Source organism: Tursiops truncatus, chromosome 18 (assembly GCF_011762595.2).
Source record: "Tursiops truncatus isolate mTurTru1 chromosome 18, mTurTru1.mat.Y, whole genome shotgun sequence".
In the NCBI taxonomy this organism is placed as follows: Eukaryota; Metazoa; Chordata; class Mammalia; order Artiodactyla; family Delphinidae; genus Tursiops; species Tursiops truncatus.
In genome coordinates, this window is record NC_047051.1 from 73,357,281 (window position 1) to 73,380,720 (window position 23,440).

General features: G+C 44.5%; 1 protein-coding gene across 1 annotated transcript in view; it reads right to left on the minus strand.

The window, feature by feature from the left end:
* The window catches only part of NALF1 (NALCN channel auxiliary factor 1), a 585,420-nt gene that overhangs the window by 20,818 nt on the left and 541,162 nt on the right, over positions 1–23,440 (minus strand). Inside the window, exon 2 of the mRNA XM_019920900.3 lies at positions 11,943–12,114. Coding sequence (XP_019776459.1) covers positions 11,943–12,114 — 172 coding nt within the window. The remainder of the gene's footprint in view (positions 1–11,942; positions 12,115–23,440) is intronic.

A 23,440-nucleotide genomic window follows, 5' to 3' on the forward strand; every position in this document is an offset into this window, starting at 1 on the left:
CTCTGGGAACAGCACCCAGATTTTATTTTGGGGAGAAGGCTTCCTGCACTCCAGGGATGGGGTGCAGGTGAGGCTGGGCCAGCCCCTCCCACATGCAGGAGGCCTGGGACTTGCCTTATTGACCTGGACGTTCCGTCTCCCTGGCTGCAGGGATCGCTCAAGTGTGGACACGTGACTTAAGCCACACTACTGGACTCCACGGCGGGACTTCTGCAAACATTATGGCAACGAGGTGATCTCTTCCTGCTGCGGTTCCCAAACTGAGAGTTTATAAACCTGCAGCTGCTGGTGAAATCAACTAACAAAGAGAAACACAGAGCTCAGGGGTGGGGCCGGGGAGCCAGCGCTCGACTTGGGGCTTTGACAGAGCTCGAGAGTTATTCTCTGCGTGGAATCTCTCCTGTATCTCTGTGCTTCAGTATATCTCTTTATGTCAGCATATTTCTACCACCCATCTATCTATCTATCTATCTATCTATCTATCTATCTATCTATATCTATCTAATGAACAATATATTCCCTGCTGTTTATTTCTGGACCGTGAATTCCGTCTCTGCTTCAGTCAGTTCCAGTAGGGTTTCTGCACTTGCAGGACGCCTTACCGACACACACACTCTCCTCATGGAGACACTGTGAAGCTTTAAGGAGACGGTGCATCTTAGGTGCCTGGCTGAAGGTCTTGTGCCGACTAAGCGCTCACAATTAGTGGACAGTAATAATGCTGGGCGTGGTTATAACAGTGGCAGTGAGATGCATACACGGTAAGGTAGCCTGGAAGCTAGGGATGAAATCTTCATCATGGATCTTACCCTTGTTTGGGAAATCATCTGCTTAAACCTGGGAAAACATAGTTTCTCTGTATTCCCTTGCACATCTGTAAATCTGTGATAATTACACTCTCTACACTTACATCTCAGAGAAGTTATGGAGATAAGTGAACGGTTCCTTTCCTCTTCGATATTTTGTTAATACATTACAGGCAACACCTCCAGTCTAGTATTTATTCAATTTGTTTACTTCCACAGATAAACTTGTGTTTCTCGGGTTATGAATCACATCTATTAATCCTCTTTCTATCCCCAGCATCTAGCCCAATAGCTGGTACATGATAGATGCAGGAGGGCAAAATGATGCCCCGCCTCGAAGAGGTTACATCGTAATCCCCAGAACCTATGAATATCTTGTAACATGGCAAAAAGGAATTGAGAATGCAGATGGAATTAAGGTTGCTAATCATCTGACAAAATAGGAAGTTTACCAAGCGAGACTAATCTAATCACACGAGATCTTAAAAAGGGAGAGAGGTTGAGTCCAGCGGGTAAGAGAGATGTGACACGTGAATAACTTGCTTCTCCACTGCTGACTTTGAACTTGGAGCAGTAGGACCACAAGCGAAGGAATGTGGGTGGCTTCAAGAAGCTGGGCACTCTCCTTGGTGGACAGCCGGCAAGGGAACAGGGACCTTGGTCCTACAATAGCAAGGAGCTGACTTCTGCCAACAGTCTGAACGATCAGGAACCAGCTCTTCTCCTAGAGGTTCCAGGAGAAACTTTGATTTCAGCCCGGTGAGATCCAACTTCTGACCTACAGAACTGGGAGATAACGTATCTGTGCCGTTTTGAGACACAAAGTTTGTGGCAATTTGTTAAGGCAGTAATAGAAAACTGAGGCAATGAGTGTTGCGCAAATTTATGTTGAATGAGTGAAAATGCAAGAGAAAATACTTAGGGCGGAACAGGACGCACTTCTTAGGAAGTAAAATGTGGAGGAGAGAATATAGTTTCATATACATCTACCACATTTCTCCTCAGACATTTCTCTCCAGCATAGCAAGCATTTTACAATAAAAGTAGGCGGAGCTTATGACCCTCTGGAGTCGAGAGCTTATGATGAGAAGGTCACGACTGAGAGAAGCTTGGCTACTCCAGTTACAAAATAAATTCTGGTTGAAAAGGGAGAAAACAGAAGAGCAGTGAACTGTGCCAAGTCAGGGAGCCAGATGCCTTGGCTTCGACTGATGGCTTCAGTGTGAACCCGGGGAAGAAGAGACTTGGTTTCTCTATTCTTCAGTTTTCTTTTCTGCTGGATTTAACCACTGAGCCATCATGTGGGACGAATATGACTGAGGAAAGCCTGCGCCTGCTTCCTCACTTGTGCACTTTCCTAGGTGATCACTGAATCCACTAACGGTCCCGACCTCAATCTTCTTTACAGTCCAGACCCAACCGTGCACGGAGCCAACGGGAAACCCACCCTCAAGAGCTGGACGACAGCTCACGTCCTTTCAGCTCTGAACCTCCGTGACATTACATGTGGAGTTTCCCTAATTATATGTTCGTGTTTGCTTCTTTTGTGCTAATTGATGGAGCTCATGATTTCTAATACACTTCCTGCTTTTCCGGATGCTCCATGTATTTAAATTTTATCTCTTTGTGGAAAGAATAATAGAAGCGAACAGGGATGTAAACCATTCTTCTTGTAAGGATTAAGATTTAGAATTTGAAAGCTGTCCACAAATCTCATAAAACTGTTATATAAAATCATGAGTCTGCATTTCCTTCTGACACTACAAGAGTAGGCTGGAAATGATAAGAACAAACACATCTCCAAATCGAAGACAATTTATCTAGAGGTAGAAAGTTTATTTAGCTAGGTTCTCCCACCCCCGCTTTTCATTAGGATTTATTTTTTAGAGCAGTTTTAGGTTTACAGCAATGTTGAGCACCAAGTACAGAGTGACTAGATTTTCCAAAAGAAAAATTCACTAACTGCAATTTCGTGACATGAAAAGTTTGCAGATTCAGGTTTAAAATCTTCTAATCGTGAAGCCACGAAAGGGTGGACACAGTACACACAGCAGCTTTGCAAAGTGAATGTGGTTCTAAATTCCTTCAAAAGGAGATTCGTGAAATTCATGAAAATCATTTTATTTTGCAATTAAAACCGATCCACACTGGTTAATACTCTTTCTTCTTCATCATTCCTCTCTCTGCATAATTATTATCCTCTAACTCCTCTAGGCTGAGTTCTCTCTTTGCCTTTATGATTCCTTTTTATTGCTTCCTCTCCTCTAATCCTCTAGAACTTTTGAAGTACACAAAATCTGTCTTCATAGAAGGGTTAGACATTATTCTCTTCTTGAACAAACAATACTGAATGTATCTGTTCTATTCCAAAATTGCCAGGCAGAGCTCAGAGCCGCCCTAACAAAGTCCCACAGACTGGGCGGCTTCAAAACAGTACTTTATGGTCTCACAGTTTTGGAGGAGGACAGTCTGAGGTCAGAGTGTTGGCAGGGGTGCAGGTGATGGTATTCTCCCTGTGTTTCCCCCACTGTGTTCCCTGTGGGTATGTTTGTGGGTACGAATGTCCCCTTGTTATAAGTACACTTCTGTGAGATGAACTGAGATGTTAGAGCCCTAACTTCCTGCACCTCAACGTGACCGTATCTGGAGACGGGACCTTTATAGAGATGACTGAGTTAAAATGAGGTCTTTAGAGTGAGCCCTAATTCAATGAGATTCCTTATGAAAAGAGTAAATTTGGACACCCAGGAAGACCCCTGGGTGCACACACAAAGGGAAGACCTTGTGAAGACACAGTAAGAAGGTGGCCCAAGGAGAGAGGCCTTTGGAGAAACGAAACCTGCCAACACCTTGACCTTGGACCTCTGGCCTCCAGGACTGTGGAATAATACATTTCTGTTGTTTAAACCACCCCATCTGTGGCGTCTTGTTACATGGCAGCCCTAGGGGATTAACATACCCACTGGGCAGCACGGGATCAGGGCCCATCCTGGTGTCCTCACTTTAACCTGATCACCTCCCTAAATGACCCTATTTTCATATAAGGTCACATTCTGAGATACTGCAGGTTAGGACCTGAACTGGGGGGCAGGGGGCAAGTTAACCTTGATGGTCAGTTTGGGGGGCCCACTTAAAATGTAAATTCCATAAGTGAGGTGTCACAGCGTTCATCAGGCTTAAAGTCCTAGCATCCCAGGTGAGTAAGCAACGCGCATGATGAGGTCTGAACAGCTTTCAACCTGAGTCTTTATCTTGCCTGTGACAGAGGATGGAACGTGAGGGACAAAATGGCTTTCAAAGGAAATACTGATATTCTCTCTGACTCCAACAGGGGGACATGTTGTTAAGGCGCATCTACCTGTCAGCCCCCTTTCTGGAATCGTCAGAATATCGCCGGCAGAGGCAGGCAGGAGGCAGCTGGTGGCCCTGCAGGGTACAACCTTCACCCCCTGGCTTCCTTGGGCTTCTCCCCACCTTGGATGGTCCCTTCTTCCTCATAACAGGGCCCGTCACAGATTGCTCCCCATTAATTAATTCATTCGAAATTTGTTTATTGAGCACCAACTGTGTCAAACAGCTTTCTGGGCACCGGGCATACAGCCATAAACAACAGACATGTTCAGATAAACCTCCCAAAGCAGGAAGAGAATGCTTCAGGATATGAAAATTATTTCCAGAGAAAAGTTAAAAAATTATTTTGAACAATGACTGCATCACGGATATAAACACTGACCTCCTACATCTCACTAATTTGAAGAAAACTTCACATTGAACCCAAAGAGTAAACATTATAATGATCTGATACATTACAAATTATGACTAACAGTAACCATCTCATCTGGTAAAGTCAAGTCGAACCACCAAAAAGACAAGATTTCAAAACTGAGACAAATTGGTTCACTTTCCATTTTTAAAATGTATCGAATGCATGATTTCCTTATGGGACTCAAACGTACTGAACACAAGGCAGAAGGCAGAGTCACAATTATTTAGGCAAACATTTTAGAGACCTTGGGTCCTTGCCGTTACCCTTCAGAGTAACATATTTGTAGGTTTGCATGTGTGCAGTCTAAGAATCTCGCTCACTCATCTGACTGAAAAAGCCAGGCATCTAAGCACAAAATCTTCCAGAGAACAGTGCCAGACAGTTCTCCTTTCTTTAAGCAGAAAGAATGGCCCAGGTAGAAAATATACGTGATGTTTATTTTTAACATAATATGTGATGTTGTGAAATCAGGATGAGTGTGTTGAACTACTGGAAACGGCATCGCACACACCACAGGCTGTGTCCCCACCTTCTCTTTCCCTACAGGGGGACCTTCTCCAGCCGGACAGCAGAAAGGAGACATTTGCTTACAGGTTAATTTCAGGACAGACCCAATGGCCACTTCCCGCTCCACCAGTGATACAGATACTGGACTAATAGCTAGGAAGTGTGGGTCTATCCTGGTTTCTGCAATAATAGGTTGCAGGGGGTCAGCTCTCTTTAATCCTGTATAAAAGCAACATCAGACCAGATGACGTCTATAATTCAGGCTTGTTCTCAAATTGACTGAATCTATAATCACGTGAGGTCACTGCAGTGTCCAAAGCAGTTCAGTGCCCAGGACAGCTACAGGGTGGGGAGAAACACTTCACAGAGAGGCTTCATTGCAGAGATGTTTAACTGCAGATGAAGTTAGTAAACGCCTTCACTGAATAAGGTTTCGCCTGTCCTAGGAGATTCCTCTTCGTGCAGAGTTACCCTTCCTAGACCGAATTCCAGAACTGAAATTCTTCCTCTATCTTCCTACTTTGCTGCCATGTCAGTCATAAACAGCTCTGAGTCTTGTCGGTCACGAAGCTTTCTGGGGATGATGTGAATCTCTGTAGAACAATGTGTATTTCACCCTCCTCCTTGCTCTAGGGAAGCTCTCTAAACGTTTTCTTTCAACCTCCATCTGAGTACAGACCAACCAACTCATTGCCCAGGATGCCCTGCCCTGGTCCCGTCAGAGCAGCATTCAATAGTTCTGGCTTCAGTTAAGGACAGTCGTCCATCCTAGGGAGTTCAGAGGTCAAGACATACCGGCCAGGCCAGCAAGTTACGCTGCTGCTACAGATTACCAGGCAATTGTGAGATGATGTCACTAGGATCCTCTCCAGGTGGCATCAAGGAGGATAGCTTTCTGCTCAATGCACCTGCGGTGCCCACTTACCTGGAAACAGGCCAGGAAGTGGCTGCAGGCTCCGCCCGTCCTGGCTCCAGAAGCAATAAGCTTGGGGCTCCCTGCCATAGAGACTGGACACACCTTGGGGCTGATTCAACTCCACGCCATGCCAAAGCTCCAGGCATGGTTTCCTCAACTCTCCCTGGTCTAACCCCTTTCATTCCTCCTCTTAGATCAGGTAAGGTAGAGAGAGAAAATGCAGAAGTACAACGTGGACTGTGTTGGAACTTCTCCAAGGTTTGTCTAAGTGTGCAGGTTTGGGAGGGTATGGCCAGTTTTATCAGCACACCTGGAGGTAGATGAGTTTATCACCAGTCCTTCCTGGCTCTCCAGCGAGGGGCATCCAGGGGGGCCTGGAGCGAGATGCCAGCCTCCACTAACACAGACAAGGATGGACTCTGCATTGTCTGGTGCTGGGGTGCTTTGCCCTCATTCTGGACCAGGAGGCGCCCATCTGACTCAGATTCTGCCTGGACCAAGGGGCGACCACCTGACTCAGACTCTGCCCTCAACATCCAGGAGGGCTGAATGTGCTGGAGACCCAGACCCATCAGCCACTTGTAGAGATGAGGAAATGGAAACCCAGTGGGTACGACGTTCCAAAATTCATAGCTATGGGCAGAATCCACCAACCTAATTTCTACTCCGGGGCTCTTTCCCTGCATTAGTCCCCTCGCTCAAAGCAAACTTGAACTGCTGGGGAAGCACACGGAGGTGGACGTCGGGGAAGATGATCTTAAGTATGAGGACCTGAACTCAGGTCTCACTATACGAATTTAATAAGCCTCCAAAAGTGCAGTGTTTTAATGGAAGACGATGTCCCAAACACATGACGTTACTACATGCTACGTAAGTTTTTAAAAATAACTTATTTTCATATTTATTATTTATTCTGATCATATTATCTTCCTTCACATTTCTCTTTTGGTCTAAATTTATATATATACATATATATTTATATAAAGATTTTGTATCTACATAAAGATTTTGTATCTACATATTTTGTAGATTTATATATATATATTTTATATATATATATATATATATATATATAAAGACTTTGAATGACATCACATGGTGCTATAACTAGCTGGTATTTCATTATTCCTTTTTCAGAAAAAAAGACCCTTGAGTTTTAGAAAATAATCAAACATATTCACACACTGGAGAAGGTACGGAGATTAAAGATATCATAGACGTCCAAATTAAAATTTATAGGGAGCAGATTTTTCTACTGAAACACTACTTCGGTGAGAAAATCTTTTACATAATCTTTCTAAAAATCTTCATCAACTCCCCAGATGTGAGATAACAGTTTAGGGAATGTTTTTTCACAGTTGTCAACTCTCTCCTGTGAATGACACGCAACATTAAAAAATTCCTTTCTGACTCGATCAATATGCATATCCAAGTATTTTCCCCCATCTTTTTCTCTCAAAGGATTATTATAATGACTTCCCTTGCCTGAGGGAAATAAACCGCTTTAGGTCCCCTGCAGACGCAGAGCCGCGCCACCAGGGGGCGCCCGTCCTCCATCACTTCGTAATCAGACCTGTCACCCTAACGAGCAACAGCCCGCCGTGTTTTCCCAGGAGGCGGAAATATAACCTCATGCTTGTCACAGCTAAAAAATGAAATGCAGAATTTACACAGAATTCTCAAAATGTTTTATCTCCATTGTCAGTAACCCGCAGCAGATCTTTTACTTTACTTTTTCTTTCAATAATTCACCTATGAAAAATACAGCAGCAAATCAGGTAGGGTCTCTCTTATCCATCAATCAAGTGGCAATTTTCGCAACGTATGTTACCATAGCACCCGCAGCCTGAGATGCTCTGCTACTTCTGTGTTGTTAGTGTTGGCTCACCATTCCAGGTAAGCAATCCAGGATTTCTCCAGGGGATTCTAGAAGAATGCGAGGGAGTGTGCAGGGGGGAAACCCACGTCATTATCACCATGATGGGTTGACAGCGCAGAACCCACAAAGGACTCCACCTCCTCACTCTGAAGACGAAGAAACAGTTTCTAAAATAGCAGAGTATTGTGTGAACCCAGCTTGAGAACAGAACCCACCTCGAAAAGTTTTAGCTCAATAAAGCCTGACATCCAATGACGGGCTTCACCCTGACAGCACCTTGGAATTTCTCCCTAATTAATTTCTCAAACACCCCTTCAGCAACGCCTCAGTTTTATCCTCTAACAGAAAAACCAAGAGAGATCTCAGGCAAAGTGTCTTTCCTTCATTACCTAAAACAGAAGCAGAACGTAACAATAGGAGGAGGCTCTTCTCTCCTCTAGTTTTGTGGTTAAAACATCTGTCCTTCACCTTCAGCAACAGCCTCAGTCAAAGACATTGCACAGCCATGGACATGCATTCTCAGATATTTCGTTTTGTAAAAGTAAGCTACCGGCTTGCCAAGGGTCATAGCAGCAGATGACCAAAATGTAGACATTTAAACACTCCCATGTAGGACACGGGTAAGTAATATAAGCCTCATGAAGAAATGATGCAATAGGTTGCATCTAATAACTGACCCAAATTTTAACTAACTCCTGATTATTTAAAGGAGTTTTGTCTGCTCTGAATCCTCTAACTGGTTCCCTGATCCCAAGGACTGAGATGTGCTTTTTTGGATGGATGACAGGAATTCTAAGCATCACTATATATCTAATAAAAGCCTAGATGACGGGAAGACCTGGCGTCCTGTAATCCCAGTCTCTAAAAGATTGGAAAAAAAGCCATAATCACACCACTGGTTTGTCACTATGGAGAAGCACCTTGAACAAAACTGACCCTCACCTGGACAGGATCTGCCGGCGAGCCTTTTGCAGTCACGTGCTCCCTGAGTACTTTTTTGAGATGATTTTTAGAGGGAATCTCTTTCCTTCTGGAAGCTTCTGAATTGGCTGTATTTCCATTAGTAGGGAGACCATTATTAAAGGAAGTTGAAGGAAACTGTCTATTCCTTCAACTCTTGATGATAAATGATGATATTTGTCAGCATACAGAATGGCAATAAAATCATTTATTAATTTTTTTAAAAAAGAGGAATTACTGGAGGCAAGATGAAGACCAACCTACTTGGTGAACTCCTTTTAGTGAAATTGGGTTTAGTGATTGCCATTTACTCATTTCATTGAGGGGGGAGTCCAGCAGATGTGCTGTTCTGTGTGAGCTGAAACGTGGCTATGAGCCTGCTTCCCAGGGGGCCTCAGGTCATGTGCAGCCAACCGGGGAACTAGGAAAAATACTTCCATTTCTCGACTAGACTTAGTCTCATTCTGAGTACAGGAGACGCTTCCTTCACAATGCGTAAAAGGTGTGTGAGATGACTCAATACTTACTCCAAGTACACCTGAAGGGTCAGTTCTTTGGATCTTCATGTCTTTCTGTAAGAGGTGAACCTTCAAAGATCGTGTGACAATGTTTGGGAACAAATGTTTTATATGTAAAAGTCTTACTAGTTTCCCTACACATGTGAGGCCACCGGGCTCCTGGGCAGGGTTTCACCAGTGGCCCCGGGAGCTCACTTCTTCCCAGAAGGAGATGTTCCGGGGACCCTGGTGTCTGGGACCCTCATCGGTAGTGGCATGGCAGCGAGCGATTCCCACCTGCAGAAATCTCTCCTGTTCAAGTCCAGCAGCAAAACTCAAGGGACCTCTGTGACCCAAGGTGGATAAAGGATGGCTGCTAGTGGTAAGACCCAGAAGAATTCTTCCAGGAAGCCTGGGTCACAGCTTAGAAAAGGGGATCAATCTGAAAATTAGTACCATTTTTTTGGTCAAAATTTTTCACAGCGCTCAGGGACCAAATGCCTTCATAATTTATTCTGCACATTTTTGAGAAGTAAGAAAAAGAACATAGGCCCAGCTGACAGTGGGGAAAGAAGAGTCAGATTCCCAAATATTCAGTGATGAGATTCTCCCAGAAAGCTTCTAATTTTCGTGGCATTTTCCCCTGGATCCGACAAATGACAAATCTCTCCTCTTTTCCTATTTGTTTTCCTTAATGATGTAGATGAAAAAATCTGACTTTGAAAGACTCAAAGACAATTAAAAATATAAGATAGACTTTCTGCACATGTGCGAAAAGAGATTAATTTCCATGTTTAGCTTTCTGACGGCCTTGAAAGTGTATAGGGAAGGCGATGAACGTTCAAACCTGTATTTCAGATTCAAACATACAGATAAGAGACCAGGAAGCAGGAGGAGATAGACAGACGCCTCTCCCTTCATCTGAGGTTCTTTTCTGCTCTGAGAATCTAGTGAAGCTGTTGACCTTCTCTACGAAAAAAGCTACATGCATGAGAATGAACAAGAATACAACCTTTACATAAAATTCCAGGAGTTTCTCAGAAGTCCTAAAATCACAGACACCTCATTGGTCCTTAAGTCAAGAGATGAAGACCTTATCTTGATGACCATTTATTGAAGTTTTGTGTGGAAGACAAATAAATGAAATAGCCTGTGACTGGTGAATTCCGGCTCAGATTCAAAGGAAGAAGGTGTTAATATCTTCCTTCCTTCCTTCCTTCCCTCTTCCTTTCTTTTATCTCTCTCTTCTCTCTCTCTCTCTCTGTCTTCCCAGTAGAGAGGAACCATATGAAAAATGATCTCAGCATCAAATCAGTGGAATAACAAAAATAATTGGTAAATCACTTTGCATTCCACAAATCGCTTCCTTACGTACAATGGCTATTGCCTGTGGATGACGTATCTCGTGCAGCTTCTCTATCTGTATTCCTCACTGCAGACATGCCTGAGGGGTATCGCTAACACTAATGTACTAATGAGGAGATGGCGGCTCGGAGAGAATGCATTCATAGAAATAGGAGGAAAGCCCATGTCTCTTAACCTTCATCCAGATATCCTTCCCGTAAGTTTGGGCAGCACAAAAGTCATCCAGTGTGCAGGCAGGCGTTTAGGGGAGAGCTTTGCTGGACAGTCTCTTGACAGCACATCACTTAGAACAGGATGGGTTATGGATAGGCATGGGAATAAGTGCTCTAGAAAGAATCTGATAAATTCTCATGTTGAACATCTCAATATGTCACTCTGCTTAGAAGGGTCTCACAAAGTTTATTATAAGAAGGGGGGTTTTCATGTTTCTTCGTACATATGATGGTGTCTTATCCTTAAAACTTGAAAACTAAACAGGCTACAACTCAAGCCATCCAGTTACAAGGACCCGTAGCACATCTTTACTGAGACAGCGTGAAGCAACAACTCTGATTATCACATTTCTGCAGCAAAGGGGATCGTTCTCACTTGTCTACTCAGCATTTATTTTTAAAAAGCAATCTACTCTTATCCTTTGCGTCTTATTCTACGTCTAAATTGTGTAACACTTATAAATACCCAGAAATTGCATGCTGCTACTGGTGTTTTGCCCAGCCTGAGTCATTTGGTGAAAGAGGTAAACAATTTAACTGGACTCTAATACACATACACACACACGAGTAACTTCAATGGGCATTTCTTCATACTCTCGATACTTATTTAAGATAAAGTAACATAACACTTCTCAGAAAATAGACTTGGGACCTAAACTTGTTACCAATTTGAAGAAGAAACATAATTTTACCGCCTTATCATGTCATCTGTTCTTAGGTTAATACAAAGATAAGGCAGGTAGAACCCAACCGACTCTAAGTCAAATTTAAGCAAATCCAAAGATTGCTGACGTTTTTCCATTTTATCCTTTTACAGACTTAATAATGATGGTGGTCACAGGTAGACGACACATCACGTGGCATCTCCAAATCAGTTTCGGGGTCCCTTCAGGGCTTCTGTGAAGGAAAGCATGGAATAGTCCCAGCCGAATCTTCAGGGTTACATAGGTGGAAGGAAACCCCCAACCAAACAAACACCACAGAAGCAGCTCCACCACGAGAGGCTGGGTGCCAACACCTGCCCCGCACTGTACCTGTACAGATGAAACTGGAGAGTCCCCCGTAGATAACTTCATCATTGTCGGGCAATATGAACGGACACCTCGTCTGAACCTCCAAACAGTATTGCTTGCAAGGAATTGTCTTTCTGCAGTTCAGCTGTGCGACTTCAAAATACTGGGAACACAGCCAGGCTTTGTAGACAATCTGAAAAAAGAGAAGAATCAAAAATAGGGCGGGATGACAACAGTTCTGACTGATAAAGGACATGCTGTACTGTGAGAAACATGCTAGGGCTTCAGGCGGATCATAAGAAAACTCACACTTGGAGACAGCGTATTCACACAAGGCCAGCTGCAAGCGATGTCTTGGCAACAGAGCAAAACATTTTTTGATTGAGCCCTTAAGAGGATGCAAAAGGTAATGTGGCGTTTGAGGGGATGTAACTCATGTGAAAAACAGTGGAGTTAAGCAGGGCCTGAAGTTTTTAAAATCCAATGATATACAAGAAAGGAAATAACTGTGGACCCACCGTGGTTATTTACTGCAGGGTGCGAGAGCCCTGCAGACACCGGCTATTCCCCCCATGGGCACTAGATGGCGCTGATTCCCCTACAAAGATGCCCCCGCGGGCTGTGCAGAGGCGGCTGGTTAGAGCTTGAACTCCAGGGCACAGAACCAGCAGCGGCGGGCATTTAAATTGATGACTCACATCAAATGCATTAAATATCTCATCGTCCGAAAGCCGGGAAACACCCAACCTAAATCAGACACTTTATGTCGTGGTGTGGTGAGGAGAACGAAGAAGGAAACCTCATCAGAGCCGCAACTTGGACCTTTAGATACTGTGATCCACATCGATATTCGATAAGTATTTGCTTAATTTAATAAAACGTGAAAGGACTATGAACTCACCTAGCTCTTTGTTTTTGATAGGTATTTAGGAAAGTAGATACTGAAAAAAATGCCTTTTTCTAATATAAGGGAACAAGTTGAAACTAGGCCCAAATAAAACCATGGCAAGGTATCCACCATACAGATGGCTGTGACTCAGGTATTTCCCAGACCCTGGGCGCTGATGTCTTCTGTTTACCTGTTTCTAAGGTTAATACTAGTCTGGTAAGATTCTGTCGCCTATGTTCTACCTGGAAAGGTGGATGGTGTACCGTTAACTGTACACTAAGAGGTCATAAATACCTGACAATAATAGCAAGAGTAATAGCGAGTATTTATCAATTTCACTCTGTTCTAAGCAAGGTACGTACATTTTTTTCCCATGTAATTCTTAGCACACACAGAGAAGGTAACTATTGGTCACACTTTGCACACAGATAATAATTAGCAATGGAAGTGAGTGGACAGCCTAGAATTCAAGCAGAATCTAGATAACTCTTGTCAGTATCCTGTGAGGAGAATTCTTGTGTCAGGAAAGGGAGAGAAATAAACAGCTCTGAGATACGTTCCATGCCTCCCTTTTAGTTTTGAGGGAGGGGGGTTGAGAAAGTTAGATGTTTTGTGGTGGCACAAAACCAAAGAAACAAGATGATTAACTTTTAAAAGCCCTAAAGGATTTTCAGGGAAAAGCACTGATGACAAATGAATACACCTGTCTTCTTTCAGAAGAACTCCGTAGTATAAGGAAGACCAGAAATCTTTTTTATAATGGCTTAGCCTTCTCCTATGGACAGACATACGAAGTCATCGCTTTTCTAGGTGTCACTGAATTGTATAAATGATTATCTGATGCTAAACAATAATTTTGGGAAGGAACAAAAAAGGTTTAAGGTCTCTGATGATAAATGACTGGTTCAACTACGTTTACCTCCATTTTTCCTGGAGGGCTTGTACTTTCCTCTCTCTGTGGAAGTTACGTTTTCCAGGTAATTATGCTCGTGAAGGACGTCTCACCCCACCCCCGCTCTGCTGCTGCCCCTTGGAAATCACTGCTGACAGTACAACAAATTGTTTGACAGCTGCCATCCTACGGTGAATAGAAAATACTCTCAAGCTACAGTCTAGAAAAGGAACAGACTAGACTATTAAAACGGCCTAAAAAAGAATGACATTTTCACTTAATAGCTGGATAACAATCTTCTCTTTTTCTCCCAGAGCGTTTTCTCATTTCTTATTTTCCCCCCTGAAACCCTTGAGATGGGTTTGGGAAATATTTTACAAATAAAGAACCTGAGTTAGAGAGAGATTATAGTAGCAAATGGACAGAATTCAGGCCAGCACTTCCTTCACTGGGCCCTGGGGTAGCTGGACCTCTTCTGAGAGGAAGCGGAAAGTGATGACAACATGACAAAAGGTGGGTCTCTGGAATCCTCGAGGGGAGGGTGGCAGTTCAGAGGGGAAAGGTCCTAGGGGTCATCTAGCTAAGCCTCTCATTTTAAAGTGAGAACTGGGGCCTAGGAAGACCACAGTTGATGGCAACCTCAAATCCCTGCCTTCTTGGATGTTGTTTTAATAACACAGCACATTACTGGGAAGGCATCAACTGAATCATTCTTAACGTACCTTTATTCTTTTCTTTTTTTTTTTTTTTTTTTGCGGTACGTGGGCCTCTCACTGTTGTGGCCTCTCCCACTGCGGAGCACAGGCTCCGGACGCGCAGGCTCAGCGGCCACGGCTCACGGGCCCAGCCGCTCCGCGGCATGTGGGATCTTCCCGGACCGGGGCACGAACCCGTGTCCCCTGCATCGGCAGGCGGACTCCCAACCACTGCACCACCAGGGAAGCCCTTCTTTTTTTTTCTTTTTTACAAGTCACTTCACCCCAGATCTGCACTTTCCAAACCTTCCCTTGAAATTCTGCGCAGTGGCTGTAATAATCACACCCCAGCCCCGGGCTGATTTCTGGGTCTTCTCTGCACCAACATCACTTTACAAATCCCCTCGGTTTCGCGGGCCTAACTGAAGGTGTGAGGAGAGGAGGGGAGATCCCAGGGAGCTGTGGTCTACTGAACTCATTTCCAGATTCCCGATGAAGACTAGTTTTTTTATTTTTTAAGATAATTCTCAGTTTTCAGGAAAGTTCTGGTTGTAATGGTACAAGCATGGTTGAGAGGAACATCCCAGGAGACAGACTGAGCGAGGGGTCTCTGTTCCCTGATTACGGGAAGTGATGTTAAGCTATGGGACTCTAGGAGGGAGATGCTTTATGTGGCTAGAAATATTGTTCATTACGGGTTATACCCAGTGCCCTGAATAATCATGGTTTTCAGGCTCCTCTTTACAAGTGATGTCATCGTGCACCAGCGTGACGTCAGCATGCACCAGTGTGACGTCAGCACGCACCGGGTCTCACGACCGCTCTTGGTTCTGGGCGTTCCACATGACCACGGCTCACCTCCCGTAGAGCCTTTCACAAAATGCCCCAGATTCGTATTTTTCCCATAGGGGCTTGGATTCTCATTTCTTTTAAGTATACTTGCCTCCCTCCCCCAAAATCTATATTCACGTTTTAGCGCAAGGGAACCAATTTATATTGCAAATATATGTTAGCTGGCTGAAAAAATATGTCGGTTACAATTTTTTATTATTAAGAAAAATGTCAGGTATTGACCGTGGTTGTCATCTTCAAATCAGAAGGCCGTTTTCCCTTTTCCCCCAAGAATTACTAAGGGCTAACTCTTCTTACATGTATACCATGTGTTGATGCGTTTTCTGAGGCCCTTCCCTGGCAGCTCTAACGCGTGAGTGGCGTGTGTCTGGAGCACGCGGGGCTGAAATCGCTGGTTACATAAGCAGTAGTCTGCGGTGGCGACCGCCTCGGGCTAATGCACTTTGATGCGCAAGGCATGTCGTTACAGTTGTGAGTGGGACAGGAGGTCGAAAGAAATGTTCACATGCGTATATCTGAGCGTCTTTCCTTAGCGCTGTGTCAGTGTCTGGTTAAAGCACGCGCGGCACCCAGAAAATGAAAATACGGACATATTTTAAGAGAGAAGCAAGAAAACAAGCCCTGCCTGAGGATGCGCCAGGTCATCTGCAGAAGAATATTCAGAGATGGACAGCGTAAGGAGACAGGCTCCTTGATCCGCCAGATGTCAGCACACCTTGTCCTGCGGGGCTGCATCTTCGCTCCGTTTCCTGCGCCGAATGCAAGTACCTTCCTGTTTTCTCCTGGTGACGCTTCGTGGGTCCTGTGATAACACTCGGTCTAACCCCCTGAACTTCAGAACGGCCCTCGCTTCCTAGCACCACCCTATGTTTTTTAGTCCACCCAATCCATTCTCACCACCACCCTGGGCTCAGTCCCTTCAGGAGAGGGAATCCGTCTGAAGAAGGCAGGGCCAGCCCGGCTCCACCTCTAGTCGGGTGTGATACCTGGAGGCCCACAGACGTGATGGCAACGATGACAAAAAGCAAATCAACTCTTCAAGCTTTCCTGAATAGAGGATGCTACCCTCCAACGATGATCTCGGAAACGAAGGAAGACGGGGAAGAATTTGTCAGTGTGTCTCCTGCACTGTCCGGGGCACACAGGAAGCCAGCTTCTTCTTTCCCTTCTTCCTCGTCAACACAGTAAGTCCCCTACGTACAAATGAGTTGTATCCCGAGAGTGCGTTCGTTAAGTCCAATTTGTTCGTAAGTCCAATGAAGTTAGCCTAGGTACCCAACTAACACAATCGGCCATATAGCACTGTGCTATAATAGGTTTACAATAATTTTCACACAAGTAATACATAAAAAACAAACAAAAAATAAACATTTTTAATCTTACAGTACAGTACCTCGAAAAGTACAGCAGTACCAGCTACGTCACCACTGCTTTTAGGTTTGCTTCCGGACATCCTGGGCTTGAAATAAAGATACTGTACTACTGTATTCTATACAGTACTGTACTCAAGTACACAAAAGCACAACCACTTGTAGAGGATGCACACACGTGACAATGTATGACACGTGAACTAGCTTACGTGATTGGACATGCGAATACGCGTTCCCATCAAGTCTGCAACTTGAAGGCGTGTGTGTAGGGGACTTACTGGACGCCTCCTGCATTGTCTGAGTTAATGACATCCTTGCTTCATCTTGTTTCCCCTCCTCACCTCACTATGGTTTGGTGTCAGCCTGAACTACTGCACAGAAACGTTCTTTCTAAGCAACCTGGCCTCTGGGGTGATAAACGCAGCTGCTAAAATCAGCTGTTTTCTTATCTGACTTCTTGGCAGTAAGGAGCGCTGCTGCTGAAACTCTTTCTTGAAACGCTGGCCCCCGTGATTAAGAGAATCCATTTGCCCTGGGCTTCTTCCTACTCTGCCAGCCACTACTTCATTGGTTGTTTTGTTGTGATTGTTGTTTGTTTCCTCTGCCACTCCCCAAAATGTTGGTGTCACTCAGGCTTCTGTTCTAAACTTCCTTCTGCGCAGTCTTTCGTGGTAATCGTCCACTCTCATGATTCAACTTGGTCTTTAAAACAGTGACGCCTAAATCGTTGTTTCTTTCTCTCTCTCTCTCACCTGATGTGTCTATAAACTGCGTCCTACATGCTTCTGTTTCCATATGCTCTTTAGTATCTCAGCCTCTGCAAGTCCAGAGTGGAATTCAGCACCTTCTCTTCGGGAGAAGCAAGATGAGAGAAATCTGGGAGTCACCCCCAATGTCCCCTTCTATGCTCTCCCCAACCACTTTCTCCCCAGGTCCTATAAGCCTACGCCCTAAATATCAAGGCTCCAAATGTCTTGATTTCTGTTGCCACTATTATCCCAGCCATTCCCATCGCTCACCCACACGACACGTCCACAGATGAGCCTCTGCGTCTTCAGTCCTGATCTCCTCCCCTCCGTGCTGGTCTGTACCGGGCAGTTAGGGTAACCCCTGTGGGACTATTGGATTCTGTCAGCACTCCGCTTTACATCATCCAGGGCCTCTCCGCAGCACTCCGGGAAAAGTTCAAACTCCTTAAAGGACACTGAGCTTTGTGACCGCGCCCTGCTGAGCGCTGCAGCTGCTGAGCCTCCACCCCCACGCTCAGTCTGTGCGCTGCGGCTGTGGAAGGTGACACGCAGCGTCACTAAACGGCCTCGTCCTCAGCAGCCCTGCACCCCTGCTTCCCCTTCGCCTCGCTCACACAGCCCTCAGCCTGATGGGTTCCTACCCATCCTGTGTGACCTCATCTGTAAACCTCCTGCCTCTGATCCGTAAACCCACCCCCGAAAGCCTCTGGAATGTTCTCTTCCTAAGGACTCACACTGAAGGCGACACTCTTTGCTTGTCTGCTTCCCTTTCTAGCCTCCTGTAAAGGGGCCTCGTGCACTTCTGTGTTCCTGGTGCTCTGGGTGTACCTGGGAGAAACTGACTGTCCATGGAACTGTCCTTGGAAATTCACACCATGGCCTTCAGGTGCACAGCTCTGTCGGGTGACCTGGTTCATGTGAGTGAGTCCACCTGGCTCTGAGATCCTGCACAGAGCAGACTCTAACCATGAAACCTGACGTGCTTCCAAGACATTCAATCCTACGGACTCCTTTGGAGGTATCAGCAAACTCCCTTATCGGAGGACAAATAAATCCTATAGAAAGAAACCTTTTAAAGCCCACTTCCTGATTGAACCTCTCTTTCCAAGCAGACACCGTGGTTTAGGTGCTGAGACACAACACGGACTGGGGTTCCAAGCAGAGAAGGATGTCCACACGAAGAGAAGGCTCCGTGGGCGGGACTCAGGGGAGGCCCGCAGAGCTGCCAAGGGCGGAGTTTGCTCTGGCCTTGTCATCGGAAATGGACAAGCTGCTTTGGCTGGGATCATGGCAAAAAGTTTCTGGAGGACAGATTACTCTACCTCATCCCTTTCCAAAACAGTTCTATTGTACTTCCAAAAATGAATTATTCATAGCGATAGAAATAGGTGAATGAAAAGCTCCTGTTAGAGACCAAGCTGTCAGGAACTGTGTGCGCGGGCCTCGGGGAAGAAGGAGGGTCAGCGAGGGCCCAATGGGGAGTGATGGAGGCCAGCAGCAGAGGCCGCATGAGGCCAGGAATCATTTCGCAAAACATCTGATCATGGAGTTGCTGAATATTTCACTAGTGTCCTCCTCTTTTTCCAGCTGGAAAAACCAAGAGAGAATTTAATATCTATATTGCAACGGCTGAGAATTGCCAAATAAGGTATGACTTTCCCGTCCATTATGTCAAATTGAGCTGTGTTTGAGGTGATGGACTCCTTGAATGAAAGCACCATATCACTTACGCAGTACAAAGAAGCCCTCAAAACCCTGAGTCTGTGCACCGCAGATAAAGCTTTAAAGATGATGGGCATGGAATAACTTCGGAAAAATTCAGGTGTCAAGTGAACAAGAGGACTCAGGAAATATGGTCAGCATTTTAATAACACTGTAAGTCCAAGGTAATAAATGATTCTATTAGAAAAAAAAAAAGAAAGGAAGGAAGTTCTTTCATGGAAACCACTTCTGTGTGTCGGCCATGGGTGGACATCATGGTGTTTTCTCAACAGCCTTTTCTAGAATCGGGAAAGACAGGGATAAATGACAGCTTCCTTGTATTTTATCAGCCAAACAATACCTTGGAAATGCAGCAGTGTTACATATCCCACGGTCCTCTAGGTACGCTACGTATTTAACGTGGTCTGTGTTAACTATCATCGAAGTGCCCATGATCCTATTAGAATTGATAGTTTTAAAAAGGCAGTGAGGAAGCACCTCGATATAAATTCAGTCTGGGGCTCCATACCTTAGGCAAGTTGGGAATGTTGAAAGGGGTTTAAAAAGTAGGGAATCAACCTTTTGAAGGAAGAAATGGAAGTGGGTCTGCAGATAAATCTGAGACTAGTCTTCAGCATGTATTCATCAAGGAAATGGGAGCGTCGATATGGTAGAGTCCCCTTATTTGGGAGGACTCACATGGGAATTCACGAAGCAGTTGATTAATAAATGAATGAGTGTTATAATCCACAATCTAGAGTATGTTTAGAAAACACCCATGTATTCAGTAGAACAACAATGAGTAATCAGCACATTCACTAAAACATGCAGCTGTATTCACTTTTTTCATACAAGTAAATAGAATGGGACTTGCTTATCACTGCCTCTCACTTAATAGAAACATCCAATAAAGGTCTAAAGAAAGTTAAGGCATAACTTTCTCATAGGACCCCAAGTAAAATACGGAAAACTTGCAATAATAAAGCAAAATTAGTTATCTAACCATCTGATAATTTTACACAGTCTTACACTTTATAGAACTAGAGTATAAAATGCTCTGGGTATATATCTAAATGTTCTACCTCTTTGCAATACAGTCAAGACATTTCTGTATGAATAATACATGATGACACCCCACTTTACAATATCACAGTCATAAGAGTTGTCAATGAAAACAATAATAATGTCTTCGCTCCAAGCAGGTGCTGCTGCCCCCGGTTGAGTGGACTCTGTGCGTTCTTATTTTCCTCCCAGAGGCGAAGGAACGCTTCTGATTCTGTCATCCCCAAGTCCAAGCTCAGCAGCTATGATTATGGTTTCTGCTTTCTCCTGACACGTCCTGTTCTTGAGGAGCAGGGACAGGAGGGATGGCAGCTCCTTACGGAGACCATGTGCAGACCAGCGCCTTGGGGATGCAGCGGTGCTGTGTGTCATGTGGCCATTGAAACAGGCTATTTATCTACACCTGGTCCTTAGATAAACAGGATCACAGCCAGAAAAGTGCCAGGGAGCCTCTGAGAGTTCATAGCTTTAAAATGTGACAGAGTGAACACTTCAAAATTCTCATTAGAGTAGAGCTGTAGCCGGTTATCATGATGCCGGAAGAGCTAACTGATTTCTACCAACCTTGGCTTCAAAGGTATCGTTCAATCCATCCAAAGCTATTTACTGAGAGCCGACTATTGGCCTGGCCGTAGGAACATACCCTGGGGAGCAGGTTAAAAATGTCATTATAAGACATTTTCCCTGGCCCCCAAAATAGTCCTGTCAGATTAAAGGAGACAAGGCCAGACGTGGTAGGCAGTGTGTTACCATCAGGGTGCTTTGGTTTGGAGAAAGCAGAGGTCAGTGACGACTGAGGGTGGCCGGCGGTTCTGGAGAAGAGAAGGGGACAGTCAAGACGAGGAGTGGCGTGGCATGTCAGAGAGGGGACTGGAGTGGGGGTCAGTGTGCCTGTGATACAGGACAGGGAAGAAGGAAGGGAAAAGGACAGCAGGAAGACAGCAAGGAGGGGGGCAGATAATAACTATTTACTACATAGGCAGACCTAGGAGATACTGTGGGTTCGGTTCCAGACCACCCCAATATGCCAGTATTCTAATAAAATGAGCCACGTGAAATGTTTGGTTTCCCAGTGCATAGGAAGTTATGTTTATATTATACCGCAATCTACTAAGTGTGCAGTACCATTATGTCGAAAAAATGATGTACATACCTTAATTAAAGAATATTTTATTACTAAAAAGTGTTAACCCTTATCTGATCCTTCAGCCTCTTCTGCTGCAGGGTCTGGCCTCCAAGCTGGTGGCTGCTGACTGCTCAGGGCAGCGTTGCTGAAGGCTGGGATGGCTGTGGTCGTTTCTTAAAAGACGACAACGTTGAGGTCTGCCCATCCTTTGATTCTTCCTTTCACGAGCGATTTCTCTGTAGGATGCAATGCTGTTTGATAGCCTTTCACCCACAGTAGAATTGCTTTCAAAACCGGAGTCAATCCTCTCAAACCCTGCCACCACTCTCAACTAAGTCGATGTACTATTTTTAATCTTCTGCTGTCATTTCAACAGTCTTCAGAGCATCTTTACCAGGAGTTGTTTCTAGATCATGAAACTACTTTCTTTGCTCATCCACAGGAAGCAACTCCTCATTCTCTCAAGTTTGATCATGAGATGGCTGCAGTGCAGTCCCATCTTCAGGCTCCACTTCTAATACTAGTTCTCTTGCTATCTCCACCACATGTGCACTTACTTCCTCCACGGAAGTCTTGAACCCCTCAAAGTCATCCGTGATGGTTGGAATCAACTTCTTCCAAATTCGTATCGATGTTGATATTTTGACCTCTTCCTGTGAATCGCAACATGTTCTTAATGGCATCTCTAGTGGTGAATATTTTCCAGAAGGTTTTCAATTGACTTGGCCCAGATCCATCAGAGGAACCACTATCTATGGAAGCTACAGCCTTACAAAATGAATTTCTTAAATAATAAGACTTGAAAGTTGAGGTTTCTCCTTGATGCATGGGCAGCAGAACGGATGTTGTGTTAGCAGGCGTGAAAGCAACATGAATCCCATTGTGCATCTCCATCAGAGCTCTTGGGTGACCAGATGCATTATAAATGAGCAGTACTGTTTTGAAAGGAATATTTATTTTCTGAGTATTAGGTCTCAAGAGTGGGTTTAAAATAGTCAGTAAACCATGTTGTCAACAGAGGCACTGTCATCTAGGCTTTTTGTTACATTAATAGAGCACAGGCAGAGTAGTTTAGCATAATTCTTAAGGACCCTGGGATTTTTGAAATGATAAATGAGCATTGGCTTCAGTTCAAAGTCATCAGCTGCACAGACCCCCAACAAGAGGGTCAGCCTGTCCTTTGAACCTTTGAAGCCAGGCATTGACTTCTCCTCTCTAGCTATGAAAGTCTTGGTCACGTCTTCTTCCAATATAAGGCTCTTTTGTTTACACTGAAAATCTGTCGTTTAGTGTAACCACCTTTATTAATTCTCTTAGCAAGATCTTCTGCAAATACTTACTGCAGCTGCTACATCAGCATTTGCTGCTTCACCTTGAACTTTTATGTTATGGTGATGGCTTCTTTCCTTAAACATCATGAACCAACACCCTCTGCTGGCTTCCAAGTTTTCTTCCACAGCTTCCTCCCCTCTCTCAGCCTTCACAGAACTGAAGAGAGATGAGGCCTTGCTCTGGATCAGGCTTTGGCTTGAGGGAATGTTGTGGCTGGTTTGATCTTCTATCCAGACCACTCAGACTTTCTCCATATCAGCACTAAGGCTGTTTCACATTCTTATCATTTGTGTGTTTGCTGGAGTAGACTGTTAATTTCCTACAAGAACTTCTCCTGTACATTCACCAGTTGGCTGTTTTGCACAAAAGGACTAGGTTTCAGCCCATCTCAGCTTTCAACATGTGCTCCTCACTAAGCTTCATCATTTCCAGGTTTTGATTTAAAGTGAGAGACACGTGACCCTTCCTTTCACTTGAACACTTAGAGGCCATTCTAGGGTTATTAATTAGCTTAATTTCCATAGTGCTGTGTCTCGGGGAATCGGGAGGCCTGAGGAGAGGGAGAGAGACGGGGAATGGCCAGTGAAGTTGGAACACACACAACACTTATCAGTTAATTTGGCCATCTTATATGGACACGGTTTGTGGGTCCCTGAAACAATTATGATAATAACAGCAAAGATCACTGATCCCAGATCACCATAACAAATATAATAAAAATGACAAATTATTAGAATTACCAAAATGTGACAGAGACAGGAAGCGAGCAAATGCTTTTGGAAAAGTGGTGGTGATAGCCTTGATGGACGCGGGGCTGCCACAGAGGTTCAATTTGTAAAAACACATTAAAA